General features: G+C 31.7%; 1 protein-coding gene across 1 annotated transcript; it reads right to left on the reverse strand.

The window, feature by feature from the left end:
* Positions 1 to 503: 503 nt before the first annotated feature.
* LOC114406167 (auxin transporter-like protein 4) lies at positions 504 to 6,935 on the reverse strand. Its single transcript, XM_028368764.1, has 9 exons — positions 6,646 to 6,935; positions 6,179 to 6,404; positions 5,861 to 6,046; positions 4,953 to 5,065; positions 4,633 to 4,816; positions 4,415 to 4,512; positions 3,089 to 3,296; positions 2,126 to 2,383; positions 504 to 945 (listed from the first exon to the last, which is right to left on the reverse strand). Exons 2-9 carry the CDS (start codon positions 6,359 to 6,361, stop codon positions 655 to 657), a joined length of 1,521 nt encoding a protein of 506 aa, XP_028224565.1. The 5' UTR covers positions 6,362 to 6,404; positions 6,646 to 6,935; the 3' UTR covers positions 504 to 654.
* Between the last annotated feature and the right edge of the window lie 10,785 nt (positions 6,936 to 17,720).

The following is a 17,720-nucleotide window of genomic DNA, read 5'->3' on the forward strand; positions in this document are numbered from 1 at the left end:
CTTTACATGTAACTATGAAGACACTGCAAACATAAAGTGTGTCATTACATAAATTAACAACCTACCTAATGAGCATTACCCATTGTAATGAGAAATCAACATAGGTCAAATATCATTTGATTGCATCATCCAATCTAACCAAAAAATTGTGTCATTATATCCAAGATTTTTATTTTGGTTTAACTTTAAAATAAGTCATTGTGTATTATGTATTGTTCAATCATATAATATACATGACTTATTTTGCTATATCTGATTAAGTTTAATTTTTTGTTTTCTCAATTAAAGTCTAAGGACCTTTTTGGAAATTTGATATTTTTATTTTTAATTTAATGTATTTTAAAAGAAACTTCAATCCCTAATTAATTCATCATCTTCCTAATTCTAGTGACAAAACAATTTACAAAAATTACCAATAGTAACAAAAATTTTGTTAGTAATACTTTAATTTCTTTTAGTGGATACAAAAGTAAAAAAGATAAAAAAAAAAAAAACAACATACATTCCCTAAACTGCAGCATGCATTACTAACGTTTCTTATTAATATAAAATATAATTGTATTGAATATACAAATAACATGAAAAAAGAAATATACTAGATAGATAATTTTCTTATATATATTTTAGGAAAATTATATATTTATTCATGGCAATTTAAATAATCTTCAACAAGTTTGGAGGTGCCCATGGTTCTACAAGGTCAACCCCTCCCTCCACCACTGGATGGGTAAGAGGGGGTGGTGCTCCAGCAGGTGGCGGTGGTTCAGGGCATTGGTAGCATTTGGCAAAAAGTCCAAATGTGTCAATTTGGTTTATCAAGTTGATCATGCTGGCCCATCCTCCAAGCCCAAATCCAACCACCAAAACCCATCCAATAATGAATGCATTGAAGACATACATTGCAGTCCAGCTTGGCATGAAGAAAGGAGGCTTCTCTGCAGCATTCTGCAAAATGAGAAAAATAAAATAAAAACCTTAGATAACTTAGGATGTCCCTACACTGTTGATGTATTACTCACAAAAATCCGCAAAAAAGGAGATTTAATGCATGCTGTAGCAATAATGCAAATTAATAAAGAGATTTAACAAGATTTCCAACGGTAGTACGGGGTTTAAACTAAGATATATTGGGAGGCCGAAATATTATGTTCAAATCCATGTACATTTTTTTGTCCCTTTCATCATTAATATTGTAATAGTATTTTTAAATTCTCGAACACCTCTTCTTATTGATCTTCTAAAACACTTTAAGAATGAAAGCATATTTTTATATTTTAAAAATTAAATATATTATTTTTCATTCAATAAATGCATACCTCTAAATACAAACACGTATTTGACATTTTTTTGTGTGAGTTTATTTTCTTATAAGGTCATATTATTTATTTTAATTTCTCTCTCTTTTCTCTCTGCGTTTATATCAACACGCAAATGTGCACAAATCATTATTTGATAAGATATATCATTGCTCACCTCCTCATTTGAGTTACTATGGAGAAAGATCAATCAACTCTACCACCTCAGCAGAGGCATAGTGCAATACAATAATTTCCAAATGCACTATATGCTTTTATATCTCTAAGTCTCGCTGTAAAAATTTAAATTAAAGAAAAAATGAAAGGAAATTTTTGTGGTTTTCTTTTGCTGTTTTTCCTTTAATTTGTTTTCTTTTCAACTAAATGTATATCATTCATATATTCTCTTTCTTTATTTTCTTTCATCTCATCTAAAGACACCATCTTTAATTGCTCGCATGTATACACTTCTGAGTCCACACAATGGACACTCAGAAAGCTTATAAGTTTCTTTCATAACGGTGAAAACAAATAAGCTTGGGTAACAAGGTGCGTCTTTTCTTTACCCACAAAATCAGTTTTACACACCGTCATATAAATTTTAATATAAAATATGTAATTATGAATAATTTAGATACATATTTAAATCATATTTAGTAGTTAAAAATTAATTCCATTAAATCAATTCTACCAAAATTTAAAATAAACAACACTAATATCTTATTACTTAGTGTGAGCCCACTCATTAAAATCTGGGACACAAATGATATAGCTGAAGATGGTGGTATGGGGCATGCAAAGAGATGGTTAGGACGAGGAAGAAGATTTACCTGTCTGGCTGAGGCATTTCTATAAGTGAGCATGTGGGCTAGGGCAGGGATGATGTAGACAGTGAAGCTAACGAGTAGAGATCCAACAGCTGAATTTATGGGCCCAAAGAAAGGGAAGATTATGGCCAAGAACCATATAGGTAGCACCACTGGAAACCGTGCAAGTGCCCTTAACCAAATGCTCTTTGTGTCGTGCATCCCAATCACCTTCTCCCACACAAAATATAATGGGGTGCACGCAAATCCAAATGTGATGAACTGCATTCAGACATTAAGGAAAGAAAAAAAATATATATACTGTGAGTAATAAAAATTTAAGAATGGTAAGGAAACCATCATTCGACGAAAGTCTGGAAGGCTATGTTAAAGGATAAATTTTACGTCGGTTAAAATGGAAATAATAAATCAACTCTGAGGCTAATATAGATTCCATCGTTATAAAATGAGAGAACTTTCTACACCGAAAGATGATTCGATGCAAAAAAAATTTCTGCATCATTTAAAGTTATAACTGATACAGAAAGGTGTCATTCACTTATCATTAGATCAAACAGAGTAGGGGGAAACGAAAATAGAAGGGTTAAAATTTAGGATGAATAATGTGTATGCTTTAATTTAAATTTAGAGAAATAATTACTTGTTTTCAAAGTTTTTTCAGAAAGTTTAAAAAAAAATCTTTCAAATAAACAGGACTCATGAACAAGTGCGTATTAAAGGTTTTTCTTAGAGAAAAATCTATTTGTGTATAATTTATTTCACAATAAGAGAGAATAAAATAAAAGTATAAGATAAAATAAGTAATACAATAAAATGAGATGAAAATAATTAGTTATAAAAAGTGAGAATATAAAAATAATAGCTCTTACACTTTTATTTTTGAGGAAGCTCTTACAATTACTAATTGTATTTTATGATTTTAATGAACAAAGCACAACAAAATGAAAGGTTTGACTTGGGTTTTACCTGGTGAATGAGCATGAGGATGACGGCGGCGTCACGGAAGACATTCTTGGGGAGCAGAGAGAATGCATTTGAGTGGTCAAGGAGCTGATCACCGAAAGACCAATAAACGGCGACGGCAGAAGGGATCGTTAGAGTGAAAACGTACAAAGTGGCCAGAAAGTAGATGGATTTGAACTTTCGGGGCTGCCACATGGCATGCATAATCTCCCTGCAATGTTTGTCCTCATTAATATTAATTCAGTTTATTATGCACAAAAGATCTAGGAAAAATTATCACAACATACATCGATATAAGCTTCTAAAAATGGAGACTGATATATTTTCAAATAATTAATTATATTAGTAGTTTCTAAAAGCATTAAATAAAATCTGAATGACAAAATATTTAAAATACTTTTATTTATTTACCAATGCTTTTCTTATTGAAATTAGTAGAAAGCACTCCCAATATGTCAGTGACTTCAAAAAAAATGAAACCACATAAGGAAAATGAGAGTTAATTTTGGATCTTTATCTACCTATACCAATTTGTATTGACATTTATTCAATAATTTAAAAGTTACTAAAAAGGTTCTATTCAAGACCTTTTTCCACTTCAATAGACTTCCTTGGTTATAAATATAAGAAAAATAACTGATTTACATAGTTGACATCGTTTAATTATATTAATCTTAATTAAAGAGTAATTTTTTTTTCAACTTATTCTTTTATGGAACTTAGTATTATGTATAAAAAAAATCATTAAAACTAATACTTCAATTAAATAAATGATATTTTTAAAGATAATAAAATAAAAAGTTAAAAATTTCTTAAATTTGAGTAAAAATATTTTTTTTTCTTTTTTATATTTGAGACAGGAGGGATTACTTGAACACGTTTGTGGAATTTACTGCAACTAGAACTTCAATTCATGGCTTTCTGCAGGTTGGGACAAAAGATATTAATTTTTTTTTTTTGAGGTAGGGAAAAAAGATATTAATATGAACCAATCATCCAATAAAACTGCAATTTTTCACGATCCCAAGTTTACTTAATTTTGGAAGGAGTGTACAGTCAGAAAGTAGAAAATGAAGACCATTCAAGTACAGAATATTCTCAGACATATATAAGGAGTGATGCCATGGAAGAAGTAACACTTTTCTAGACAAAAGAAGTAAAATAAGAGAAAGCAGTTTTTGCATGATTTTGCTGTTGCCGGCAGATCTCGAAAACCGAGATAAACGACAAAAGTTGCAAACAGAAGCCTTGTAAAAAATTAGAATAAAACGAGTGAAAGAAGACAGAGGATGAGAGATAATCATGCTGCCAAGGAAAAGGTAAACTTACACAGTCACAGCATGTCCTCCAAACGTGTAGAGTATGTTAGTGGCTCCAGTGAAGTATAGTATTAGCTTTGTTGGACCGGAGTGTGTAACATTTTCTACCTACAACCATGATTTGCAACATGTTGAATATCATAACACAAGAATTGACTAGTAGTTTAGTTGTTTCAATATTTCAAGTATATGCCATAAAAACTGTTGCTATAGACAAGTGTTTATCACCTGGCCATGAAGGATGGCTGCAATAGCAAGGTACCAAGCCGTGTAAGTGGTCATTCCAAGGCCCAAAAAAGACCATATACGGTAATTGTGGAAGGAAGGTATGAACACAGTGAATGCACAGCAAGCTCCAAAAATATAAGTCCATGTCCGTTTATACAATTTGTCGTTTATGTAATAGATGTTACTGTTCTCAAAAAAAAAAAAAAAGAAAAAAAGAGCAACAGAAAAGAAAGAAGAAAAGCATCAAATTTGTTGTAACAAGACGAGAACCCACTTTAGATTACTTCAAGTTGCCTTAATAATCGAAGCAAAGATGTTACCTTGCACATGCTATAAGCTGTATCACAGATCCAAATAGGAGGAAAGTACAGTTGAAGGCTAGCCCCACTGCTTTCCAATATCGACCAAGTAACCCATCAAGGACCTCGAACCACTGAAATCGAGAAAAATAATGCAATTCAAATTAGTCACTAGAAATAAAATATTTGGTGGTTTTACACCACAATGATCTAGGTTAAATTTAACATGATTATTTTTTCATCATAAATTTGGTGTAGAGAATGATGAGTTTTCTGTAACTAATTTCTGGTACGAAATCTTACTAACCGTTTCTAATAGAGTCACATGTTCTAATAATGTTTTTTATATTCTAGCTCAAACTCTAATTCAAGATGTTATTTAAGGAATTTGATCCCAAACCAATGATATATTAGTATCTTAGAGACATATAATTAAGTTTAAGTGTTATTAATATTTTTTCGTAAATTATAATTTTTTTGTAACTAAGAGGTATTTGAATCTTTTTATTTGATCCCAATTAATCTTCTATTCACTGGTCAGCCAATTTTGGAAAAAAATACTATCTCAATTGCGATTCCATATTCAAGTCAGACCCAAAGTGTCCAATCTTTTGTGTTAATAATTTTTGGTTTAAATCCTAAAATTTAAATATAGATTCATGGTTTTAAATAGTGTTGCACAATCATAATTGCGGCCACATTAGTCACATTTTCGCATAATATAAAGATTTTCTGACTTACCACAACACAACTGTAACTGCGATGGCTATTGCAATTTATAATCATGTATAGGTTATATAAACTATATTCATTTGTATCAGCGGACACTTGATAATCCAGCATCACCAAATAATTTATCGGAACTAGAACACTATGTAGAAAGAGATCCAGAGTTGAGAAGGTAACACGACACAACACAACATACTAACCTGAATAACGTGGTTCTTGAAGCTGACATTTTCCTTTTCCTTCCTGGTGCGGTACTCTATGTAGAGGACACTGACTAGATAAGCAGTCCAGCTTCCAATAAGGCCATAGAAGATCTGAAGTAAGATGCCTGATACCATGCCAAGTTGAGCGAAGGAGTATGGCAGTGTCAAAAGCACTTGAGCTACCTATAAAATGAGAACATTCACTGTTAAATCATCAACTAAGAAATTAAAAGAGTTACTTTATAAAGTTAATTTTCTTGTTTTTGTATTTTGGTGAGGAGTATTTGAGTCTATTGGGTGTGTTTATTTATTTACTTGATTTGAAGCACAGCTGAACCATGCATCCCAAACAGAACCACCATGCCATAAAAGGCTCTTGAAGTTGAACATGGAATGGTCTTGCTCCTCTTCTTCCCTTGTGCTCGTGCTGCCACCTTCATGTTCTGTGTGGTTGAGGTTTGTGATTATTGCGTCCTCTCCTTGCTTCTGAGACAACATTGTCTCTGCTATCCACAAAAGCAGTGTCTAAATCCTGGTGGATCTGAAATAAACAAAGAGACACTAAATGAGACAAAAACCATGACAAAAAATCCAGTCCCAAGAAAATGAAGAAAGACCCAAAATGTAGATGACTGAATTCCTTAGCAGAAATCCAAATAAAAAATAATAACAAAGATAGAAACTTCAGTTTCCCCCACACACAAATCCAAAATAAAAGAGATGTGGGGAAGAAAGAAAAGGTACATTTTGAAAAAAAAAGCTTTTATTTATTGTTTACTCACTAGTAAGAGGGCCAAAGTTGAAGAAAATTCGATACTAATAATCGGTTTCCAGTAACCTAGGTTGGTCGAGATATCTCTTTCTCTTAATGCTTGAAGGAACAAAATTCAGATGATAGATCCCCCTTCTACTGAGTGTCTTTGCTCTTGTAGCATGTTGTTATTTTCTTTTCTTCCTACTTTTTTTTTTCTCTCTCAGTTGAGCTTTGTACACTGCCAGTGATGGAGTTGTGAAGAGTATAAATCCCTCGTTCGTAGGTTGTGGAAGAGGAAATGAACTATATAGTTTTTGTTTTTGGTTCAGAGACATGAGACCGAAATATATTCATACCAGAACCTCCTATTTTGATTTTAAAAAATATTTCCTCAATGATTTAGTAACTTTGGTTGTAAAAAATTTTATAAACAATTTTTACAATAAGAAACTTATATGTTCCAATGATATTCTCAATTTACTTAGACGTTAATATAAGAACCAACGTAAATCCACAAAAGTTTTTACAAATTATAAAGATTAGAGTCATATTTCACATGATGCGAATTCAAATTCTGTATTATAAAAAAACAACATACTTCAGAGTTGCTCTAATATATACCGCCAAAAGAATAGTAGACAGTGAAAGTGTGAAGCAACCAAGGTGTTATCATTATTAATTTCCTAGTCTTGTTACTTTCTGTGCCTATCTTTTTTTATCTTTCTAAACTTAACGGTGAAAGCTAGAGGTGAGAGGGATGAAAACTCAATTCAATGATTGTTCCAAATACTGATTCGACACTTAGCAGTGATGACTGATGACGAGAGATATCAAAGTATTGAGACGTAGGTTGTTCTGATCAGTAAGGATAGGAGTGATTAATTCCCTCTAATTTTATGGAAAATATTGTCTTTGGAATGGATTGGTTCATCAAGCGAGAAATAAAAAAAAAAGGGCAAAGAAGAGAGAGAAGTAAAAGATGCGATAAGTACTAACTTAAAAAACTTCCCTGAGATAAAAGAAAATGATTAATCGGGATTTAATGATTATTATTATTGTCTTTATAAATTTCTTTTTTTATCGAAAATATGATCTTTAGAACCTTCAATTGAACTTGACTCATGCACCTCCCAATTTTAATCATGTTACTATTAATATATGTCTAATTTTCTTTTTCTTCTTGTGTATCTCTTCATTTTTTTATATCAAACAAATTAACTGCTTGTTTTCTTTCTTTCTTTTTTTTTTCCAATCTAAATTCATCCTAAAATAGAGCACCATAGTCATGATACTCGATCAGAACATGTTGCTTAATTGTTTGTCTGCACCTATTCCCCATTGCTGAGATCCGAATCTCAATCAATAATTTCATTGTTTCAAAAATTGAAATCCCGATTAATTATTTTCTTTTAGCTCAGGGAAATTTCTAAAAGATCCCTTCAACTATTTCCCTGTATTTAGTATCTCTAGATCTCATAGAGAAAGGAAGGAAGTTTTTAATTGATGATGGTTTAATCATCAACTTGCCTATGTTCCCTAATCGGTTGCAAGATAGTGACTCCATTGTCCGCATGCTTCGTGGCGCACACTTATTCCCATCTAAAATAATTCATGAGCCATAATTTAGCAGCGAATGCGATCACCGTCGCAGTAAACTGGTGTTCCCAAACGATTCCATCAAGTGAGAGTAATTTTTTACGACATTTTAAGACCATAAATAAAATAGTTGTCAATAGTTTTCAAAACATTATGTGTTGAGAATTAATTTCAAAACTGTTTCATTTTGATAGTTAATTTGTAAAAGAGTCCCAAACTAATCAATTACGGATGATAATACACTCTCTTTTCGTGCAATTATTTTGCATATTATAAATAAAATAAATTAGTTTTCATGACAAATGTTATTAGTACTTTTAGAACAATAGTTACGTTACAAAGTGTCGTTAATGTATTTTTACCATGATTTCAATGCATACCCAATGTGAACGTACTCCAACAAAAACTTTAATTTCTATTTTGAATTTCTTAAAAAATTTAACAATTAATACTCAAATTTTATATGTAATAATGTTTGTATTAATGGCTTACGTTTTCAAATATTGTGATGACTTGAAATCTTAACATTTTTTATAAGCAAACTTATGTGTTCGATATGAGATGATTATCCTTCATAGAAGTTGTTATGATCCTAGAGTTCGAGGTCTAGGATTCCTCCAGAAAGAGAGGTTAAGGAGAGGAAATTCTTAATGTTATTGCTTGCTCCCTTAGAATTACATCAATTCTATATTTATAGATATTCTACTATAATTCTAGAAGATACAATTCTAACGGATTTTGGCATTGTGTCTTAGAGGAATTTGATTTGCACTACTAGCAAGGGACAACCCATAATGGCATAGAATCTTGGATTGCTTCTAGAATGTTGTTGACCTGGTTGCGAACTCAGCTTTACCTTGCTACGTAATCTTCCAGGTATTGTGGCCTGTTAATTCTTCTTTTTGTCCTTTGTTCTTCTTCGTCATTTGGTTTTGCTCCTTGCTCATTTGTTTTTGTGTCTTACTTTGTAACACCTTATCCTCAAGGTGTTACGAGTCCACCCAAATCCTCCAGGATCCCAAGGTCTGTCTCAGCGCAACTCACTTGGTTTAGCAGCCATCCATAGCGCAAAAATAGCTAGTTGGCACTTGCTTGCAACCATGGCAAACCCATAGGACTCAACTCCCCTCTCAAACAGTGTCATGTCTCCATGTTCCAAGAGCTTGTCATGCGGAACCGCTGCACAACCATAATGAACAACAACACTTAAGAGGTTGTCGAGGAAAACAACGACATAAGCGTGGCCAAGCTGGTTGAAGATGGAGGATGGCGTGTGGGGCACTTGGCGACAAGACACTGGTCATCGTAGTTGCCGAATTCACAACCTCATCCAAACACTGGTTTCTCATTGCCTCCCAGTGCGAATTTGGAACCATCTTCACCATGAACTTCCTCCTCCATGGTTTGATTTTCCGCAACCCTCCCTTGACTAGAAATCGAGTTCAGGGACTCTTCCATGAAGCTTTGCACCTTTTTGTCTAAGCAAGCGAAGCTCGGTTCGAACTTCGTGGCTCCATCTTTGGTATTCGACTAAGGAACCGCGCCGGCGGCGGTTTCCTAAGATGAAGGGGTCGAAGAAGGTTGGGAGTGAAGCACATTGGAAAACTAATAGTAGATTTCAAGAAGGGTCAGCCTCTGAAGAATTTCGTCCATTTTGGTGGACATGGTTTGATCGGAGGTGAGTTCCGCGGTGGCGGCCTCGATGCGGTCCATAGTGGACGTGGAAGAAGCAAAGGCAACCATTGATGCTCTCAATGAAAGCACCAAGTTGTTATGATTCTAGAGTTCGAGGCCTAGGATTCCTCCAGAAAGGGAGGTTAAGGAGAGGAAATTCTTAATGTTATTGTTTGTTCCCTTAGAATTACATCAATTCTGTATTTATAGATATTCTGCTATAATTCTAGAAGATACAATTCTAACGGATTTTGGCATTGTGTGCCTTGGAGAAATTCAATTTGCACTACTAGCAGGGGACAACCCATAATGGCAAGGAATCTTGGATTGCTTCTAGAATGTTGCTGACCTGGCTGCTAACTCAGCTTTACCTTGCTACGTAGTCTTCCAGGTATCGTGGCCTATTAATTCTTCTTTTTGTCCTTTGTTCTTCTTCTTCATTTGGTTCTGCTCCTTGCTCATTTGTTTTTGTGTCTTGCTCTGTAATTGTTATTTTTGAATCTCTATTCATAACAAAAGTTTAGTTAAAAATTAAGTTAGTAATTTTTCAGGAGTGTGGTAGTTTGTGATAAATGTTTGTCTGCTATAATGATGTTAATTGTACCATTGTGTGTTAAGTATTGTTGAGTCTCTGAGGTTGTATATGTTAATAACATGTTGTGGTGAAATAAGCCAGATAATTGTATTTGATTGATTATATGATACATATATGTGTTGTGTTTATTTTGAAGTTATGAAATATCAAAATTGTTGGTTTTAAAAATGTAATAAAGTAACCAATATTTTAACAAGAAAACTAATTAAAGAAGTTTTATTAAATATAAAGCCTAGTCTTTTGCAATGTCTGTTTTGTAGTTCACAAGTAGTGACAACGTACGGTTTTTTACATCACGTGTTACATAGATGTGGAAAACAAAACATATATATCAATTTCTTTAGGTAATAGAGAGGATTTGGATGTCATTCTAGACTTAGATTCTTCAGCTATTAGAAATTAGAAATTGATGACACACAAAGAGATAAGGACATATAAGATAAGCGATAACACTAAAGAGAAATAAAAAGAAAAATAGTAAGTATTAAAAGAGTGTTAATTTATAATACTAAAATATTCATATATCATTATTATTAGATTGAGGTGAAAATATAGGTTATGTGGATCGATATGGATCTATGATCCAGTCTACATCAGTTTAGAATCAGGTCAAAGTAATTTTTTTCATAAAATAAGTCAAGCAATGAAAACTTTTAATAAAATCTATTTAATTAAATTGATCATACCCTATAGGTTATTCAAAAAGTCTATTTAAAAAATTACAAATTAATATTTGTTATTAATATTATTAGCATATAAAATTTGCTATAATAAAGTTTATTGAAAAATAAATTTGTTTTATTTAAATATCTTATTGTAAAATATATTTTAAAATAAATTTTCACTAATGTTATATTAAACCTGAAAAATATGTTTATATCATATAAATAAATTAAATTTAATTCTTAAAAAGTCTCATGTACATATATTTACCTCTATCTCCTTATTATATTATCACAAACAAAACTTTTAAACAAATTTGTAGGTGAGATCAGACTTTTATGTAAACTAAGCTCAATTAGTTCTTAAAAACAATCATTGACATGTAATTAGACTAGACTCATACCTTATACTTTTAATTCAAGTCAAACTTGAGACTAATAAAATCTAATTTGTCTTGATCTATTTTTAGCCCTAATCATTATTCATATTAATATTTTCAAAGACAGTTGGGTTACACGGCCTAATTTGACTAGCCCTTAAAAGTTAATTTTATATATTGATAATTTGATAAAGATAGTTGGGTTAAGGAAAATTGTCATTCCATAACTTTAGGGATACAATAGCATGTGAGGCGAGTCATGGTCCAGGACCAGGACCTTGAGGCATGGCTTTTCCACATAATTGCAGTTAGAATAGATATATCCTATCTTATAACAATAATAATATTGTGTTTGTTTATAGGAGTGAGTGACGAGAGATCAAAAATGGTATGAACGTAATTTGAGAGAAGCAAATCTGGCACTAAAAAATCATATTACGTCCTTCAGTATTAACAGAAAACGGTCAGAGATCGAATATATCGGCTTTAAAAAGCACGTGGTCCATTCTCTGTAATCCACGTTGTTTTGGCTTATAACATCCAAAACATTACTATTGTTTGTTTGATCATTTTCTTTATAAATTCAGAAACTTCTGTTAGATTTCAGACTTCGTTTGGTTTTACAATTAAAAATATTTTGCACCTTGCATTTCTTGCATTGGCAGCCTAACACAACCAACAAATACATAGGATTCTTGCAAATCTGATTCGGTTTGTCTACAAAATTTTCTAATTGAAAATCAGAACCTTCTTATTTAACACTTTGAATCTGAACGATCGTGAGCAATAAATAGGTGGTTTTACATATTCATAGATATACTAAGATGATCATACGGGATTTGGTTGTAAAGACCTAAACTTGAAGCTTCACATTTAATTGATAATTTTTTTATAAGAAATTGATAAAATTATGTTGCACAAGTAGTAATTAGAATTTACGAGTACTTGTATTTATGGCTTGGGAATAATAGAGCCATGCGCCATGTCTATTTTGATACATTTTTTATATAATATTATGCAGGTCCCTTAACGTGGGTACTATATATGTATGGGTACTGGTAGCTATGCTTCCTCATCATAAATCATGCTTATTGGCTGAGATTTATTTTCTCAGATGTGCATAATTACCAAAATCTGGTGCAAAATTTCACTATTCCTTTTGTTTCCTACTTCATTGACGATACTTAATATTCTTAATTTGGACAGTTCTCTTTGTTCCTTTTTTTTGTCTCAGAAAATTTTAACCATACATAGACATAGAGTTCATAAAATCTAGCACTGAAAATTTATTACAAAATCTGACTGGAGAATTAGAATGCCAAGGGAATATACAATGCCAGTGTTTTGATCCCTACGATAGTTGATCACACAATCACTTTCAGCCAAAAGGCGTGAATTTAATTCGAGAACCTTTCAGTTCCTACATCAATGAATTTAATTTTATTCTCTTCCCACTTGGTTCCCTGCAAATTGCATCACCAATGGGGTCTGCACTGCTATTTATCTGTGTTTGCCAGGTAGAGAATTTATTGCACCTAGCTACATCAATGAAACAACTGGTGATCTACAAACTAAGGAATTCAAATGCATAATGGGATAATAGTAATACTCAGATTTCATTTCCCACCAGTCTATTCAATGCCGCAACCTGCTATAACATCACCTTGATTAGTCATACGGTGGGTGATGAGAACGTTTTGAAATTTTACTTGAATTTATGTGGCCATGACTAGCCCTTCAATTTTACCTTTATTAAGACCATTGTGGGTATGCATTAGGTTGTCAAAGGTCCATTGCCTTAATACGAGTGTAATTATTTGGATGGAGCCTGGAGGGTGATCAGAATATATATTCTGTAGTCAAAGGAGAGGCCTTTGCCAAACTGTGGCCTAATGGATGGTGGGGAAGATTAAGGGGACCCATTTGGGGAACTATAGTATAAGGTGAGTACCACTTAGATATGGAAGATAATTTAGGGCGATTTTGGAGTTAATAGCATGCTACGTTAGGCATTATTATGTCTACTTTTAATAATTCATCTCGATTCACTCCCAAGCTAAGTTGGGTCCTATCAAGGTTAGATGTGAATGGACAACATCGATCACAACACTCCCTCTCCATAACCCTCAGAAAGGACCCATTGCCAATAAGTGATTCAATTAATTTACCAAAGCACCAAACAGTATGCAGGATAATTGCATAAATATTCTGAGTGGTATAGTTCCATCCACCTCTGTTTATGCGTTTAATGTTATGCTCTAGGGCCATTTTTCTAGTTGGAATTAGGCAATCTTTTTTCATGCACTAATGTAGCCTAAGCGACTAACTGATGCTAACAGAAGCAATGAGAGGTTAAGATTGTTGTTGATTAAATATTTGGAGAGGCCATGAGAGGCTAAGACAGACATTCGTGGGGGACCCTCGTGACCATCACGTGCCCCCAATTCTAAGACTGCTGCCCAATAAACCACCGTCTTCATCACCGTCTCACATGACCTTGTTCTTACTTTTGACAGATTATTTGAATGAATTTCGATCTTGGTAGGACCTTTCTGCATAGCAGTCAGACTCTTATTTAACAAATTTTAACTGGACAACTTCCTAGTCCCTTAATTTGGTTTGTAAAACATTTGCAATTTCTACTGCTGGTTGCGGTGACTAAGATAATTTCTTCAACAGTTAACTAGAAAAGAAGAATTTGATTAATTATAAATGTCATCGCATGTCGATTATTCAAAAGAGAAATGTGACTTCTTGTTTCCAATTAAGCAAATAATTGACTCATCTCGGCCGGTCTATTGGTTTTTATTATGTCATTAAAAAATTTACTTTATAGTCCTATGAGTAATGCTTTTAAAAAATGAGTTATCTGCTACGTCAATTTTGTAGGCACATATAATCATCCAGACTTGCACTGTTTAACAAAGGATAGCTTGAGTGAAACTATTTGTGTACAGGTTCAAATAAGTTAGCTAGGCTTTCCATAGTGAAGAGAAAATTTGAATTTGAATTTGAATTAGAATTAATAAAGATGAAGGACAAAAATCTATTAAAGGTTAATGGAAACCTATTTCTATATGAGAAAGGTAACCCTATTGGGGACACTGTCCTGCATTGAGGTAGTTTTTTTCTGTCTTGAATTTTTCTCTTTTATGATTCTTTCTTTCAGTTTATTTATTTATTTATTATTATTTTTTTACTTTTCATGTTTTACGTCTTGTTTGTTTGTTTCTATTTTCTTACTTTTTTGTTTTTCTTTCATTCTTTTTTCTTTTTTATGTTATTTTCTTTTTCTTTTCTTTTTTTATGTTTTTCGGCATAGTAATTATATTAACATCTTTATATTTAAAAATTATATTTATAACTAATTTAATAAATATATTTTATCATTCAATTACAAATTTATATATGGTCATCTTTTTATTATTATTTTGAAATGTATTCTTTTTTATCAATAAATATATAGTTTCTTATATGATCTGAAGTATTACGTGACTTCATTTTTTAAAAAAGAAGACAAAAAATTCCTATTATTTTGTTGGTTAAATCAAATCAATTATAACCAATTTGCTTCTCAAATTTATCTTTTTTTCTATTTGAACCAACCCGATGGATGATGTAATCTATACTTTTTAATATTAACTTTTGCATCAACCTGATACCTATTTTATTTAGTACTTAATTTTTTTTTAATTTTATCTTTTTTTTTCTGTTTATTTTATTCCTATGATCTTATATATTATTATGATTTTTGATCCCGACTATGGTACCTATTGGTACCAAATAGTTTCACTAAAAGTAATAATTAATTTTTGTTGAAAATCATGAATGTACACAAGGTGACTATTATGCTCCCAACATGATATATTTCATACCCAAGAGTCAGTGGAAATTTTTGTTGTTATTAAGAGATTTAAACCAGTAACTTCTCTCTCCTTAGTTCTTTCTTTAACTGCTAAGTTAATCTTATAATTTTTGTATCTTTGAAAAGATATAGTGAAAGTTGGTGTGCTGGCTAAGAACTAGATGAAGTCATAATAATAGAGACGAACCAGTATAAAAATATTTGTGTATTTTTATCTTCTATTTAGGAAAAATATATATCTTTAAACGTCCTAAATCAATTGACAACATGAGAGAGATATAAAAAGAAGAAAGAAAAATATTGATAGGATAGATGATGTGATATGATAAAAAGAAAATAAAAGATAGAGAGAAATTAGGATTATTGATGGAGTGTTTAATATTTGGAGATGTTAAAATATGAGGAATTTTCTATTTATCTAACCTTGAGTTTCAAAAGTTTTGTTTTCCTTGTTTTTGGAAAAAGTATCATTTATATCAAACAATCTTGTTTGGATTTAGTCTCCCCAAACAAGTTTTTAGCATATATTACCTCCAATCTTATATATATGGAACAAAAAAGACAACGATCCTAATTAAATTTTGTTTTTGTCCCTAATTAATTGTAAGGCTTATTAATTATTACACTTATTTTCACATAAAAGTGGGTATACTTGACTTGTCAACCAAAGAAGATAATTGGTTGAAAAAATATCTTTTGAAAAACAACTCCTCTTAAATCATTAATATAATGGACGGATTTGAAATAAAATTAAAATTTATGAATTTATCATATATATATATATATATATATATATAAAAGGTCGGAGGTAATAATTTATTCTTAAGTCAACTGCTTCTTACGAAAGGATTTGCTAAAATTATTGAAACACAATTCAATCAATCTTGTGTTTTCCAGTTCTTACAAGTGTACTTTGATACAATTCGATGTCTCCAACGTTATAAACGACCTTCAATCATTTTTCTCTAATTTTCATCTCACTTTTAAGGTATTTGATAGGTTATTGAGTGTTGATCAAACATTTTCCAAAAGTAATACCCACTTACTAGTCAATCCCACAATAACTAGTAGCACAGAATTTATAAGTAGAATCAGTTAATACAACTATTTATCGTTTTCTTTATTTCTTACATTACTATATTTATCACTTTTTAAAACCACTATTTTATTTGTAGGTTATTATTATGATACCACTATTTTCTTTAACTTTCATCTTATTTCTTCTCCTATCCACTTTTTTTTTTTTTACCATTTTCTCTATTTCTTATCATATTTAATTTAAGAAAAATAAATAAAGAAGAGAACAGAACAAAACATATAGATATAGAGGTACAGAGGACACAATAAGTAAGACTGTAATAGCCTTTGTTACCTTGGTTCACGACTTTGTAACTTTTTTATCCACTGGATATGCTTCCTTGTATGCATTTTTTTAACAAAATACTATAAGATTTACAATTATAACACTTAGACATTCTAATCAATCAACTAAATTAGTTCCCTTAATTCCTTGTATGCATATGTGAAATAGTAGTATGCAAAATCAAGAAGGAATACAGCGTTTAATATTTCCAACATCAGATAGAACATGTACAAATGACTAGAGTTGACACTATCCTTGAACTAGCTGGGGATAAATAAGACAAGTGGTATAATGAGGAGTTTGCCACTGCCAATCACCAATTCACTTAACGAAGTAGGTGCTTTGTTCAACCACCTAAACTATGAAGTACAAGACACTTCTTTTGTTCCTCGTGTCGTCATGTTGAACATGTTTTTAATACCAACACTTATTTAACATTTTTTATTAAGCGCCTAATTTAAATTTTTTTTATTGATTTGAACACTTATGTTGTCACCTTTACATAACTTATACACTTAAAAAAATATAAAAGATTGGTTTTAAAAAGATGAATATATGCCGTGTGTATATATATGTTGTGTCTCGGTGTCCTAATTAAATTTTAGACATTAATCGAAGTGTCCGTCTCAAATTTTGTGCTTCCTGAATAGCCGGAAAACTTGAGGTGATAACCTTAGTCCTATGCCGTGTTTGTAAAAATGGCCCTGCTTATAATCCTTCCAGTAATAACAATCTGCTGAGTTTGGATATTTTGATCTTAGATTCCCAAAAGCTGCGTTGCAGATTTTAACGATCTTAATATATTGCTTTCAACAGCCAAGTCTTCGCGGCTATACCAGGTAGAACCAAAGAGGAACAACAGATAAGTCCCTCCCATGAGAAGTGCCGCAAATCGAAATTTTTGCTCGTACTTCGCATTGTGAAATTCAAAGGCAGTAAATACTATTATGATATATCCAACAACCAAT

The sequence above is a fragment of the Glycine soja genome, chromosome 3 (genome assembly GCF_004193775.1).
Source record: "Glycine soja cultivar W05 chromosome 3, ASM419377v2, whole genome shotgun sequence".
NCBI lineage: Eukaryota > Viridiplantae > Streptophyta > Magnoliopsida > Fabales > Fabaceae > Glycine > Glycine soja.

Excerpts from the sequence above, each read along its gene's own strand:
- LOC114406167 (XM_028368764.1), bottom strand. The coding sequence starts at position 6,361 with ATGTTGTCTCAGAAGCAAGGAGAGGACGCAATAATCACAAACCTCAAC. Across the intron at positions 4,513-4,632 it reads CAGCCATCCTTCATGGCCAG|GTAGAAAATGTTACACACTC; the intron begins GTGATAAACACT and ends TCATGGTTGTAG. Across the intron at positions 2,384-3,088 it reads TCCTCATGCTCATTCACCAG|TTCATCACATTTGGATTTGC; the intron begins GTAAAACCCAAG and ends GTCTGAATGCAG.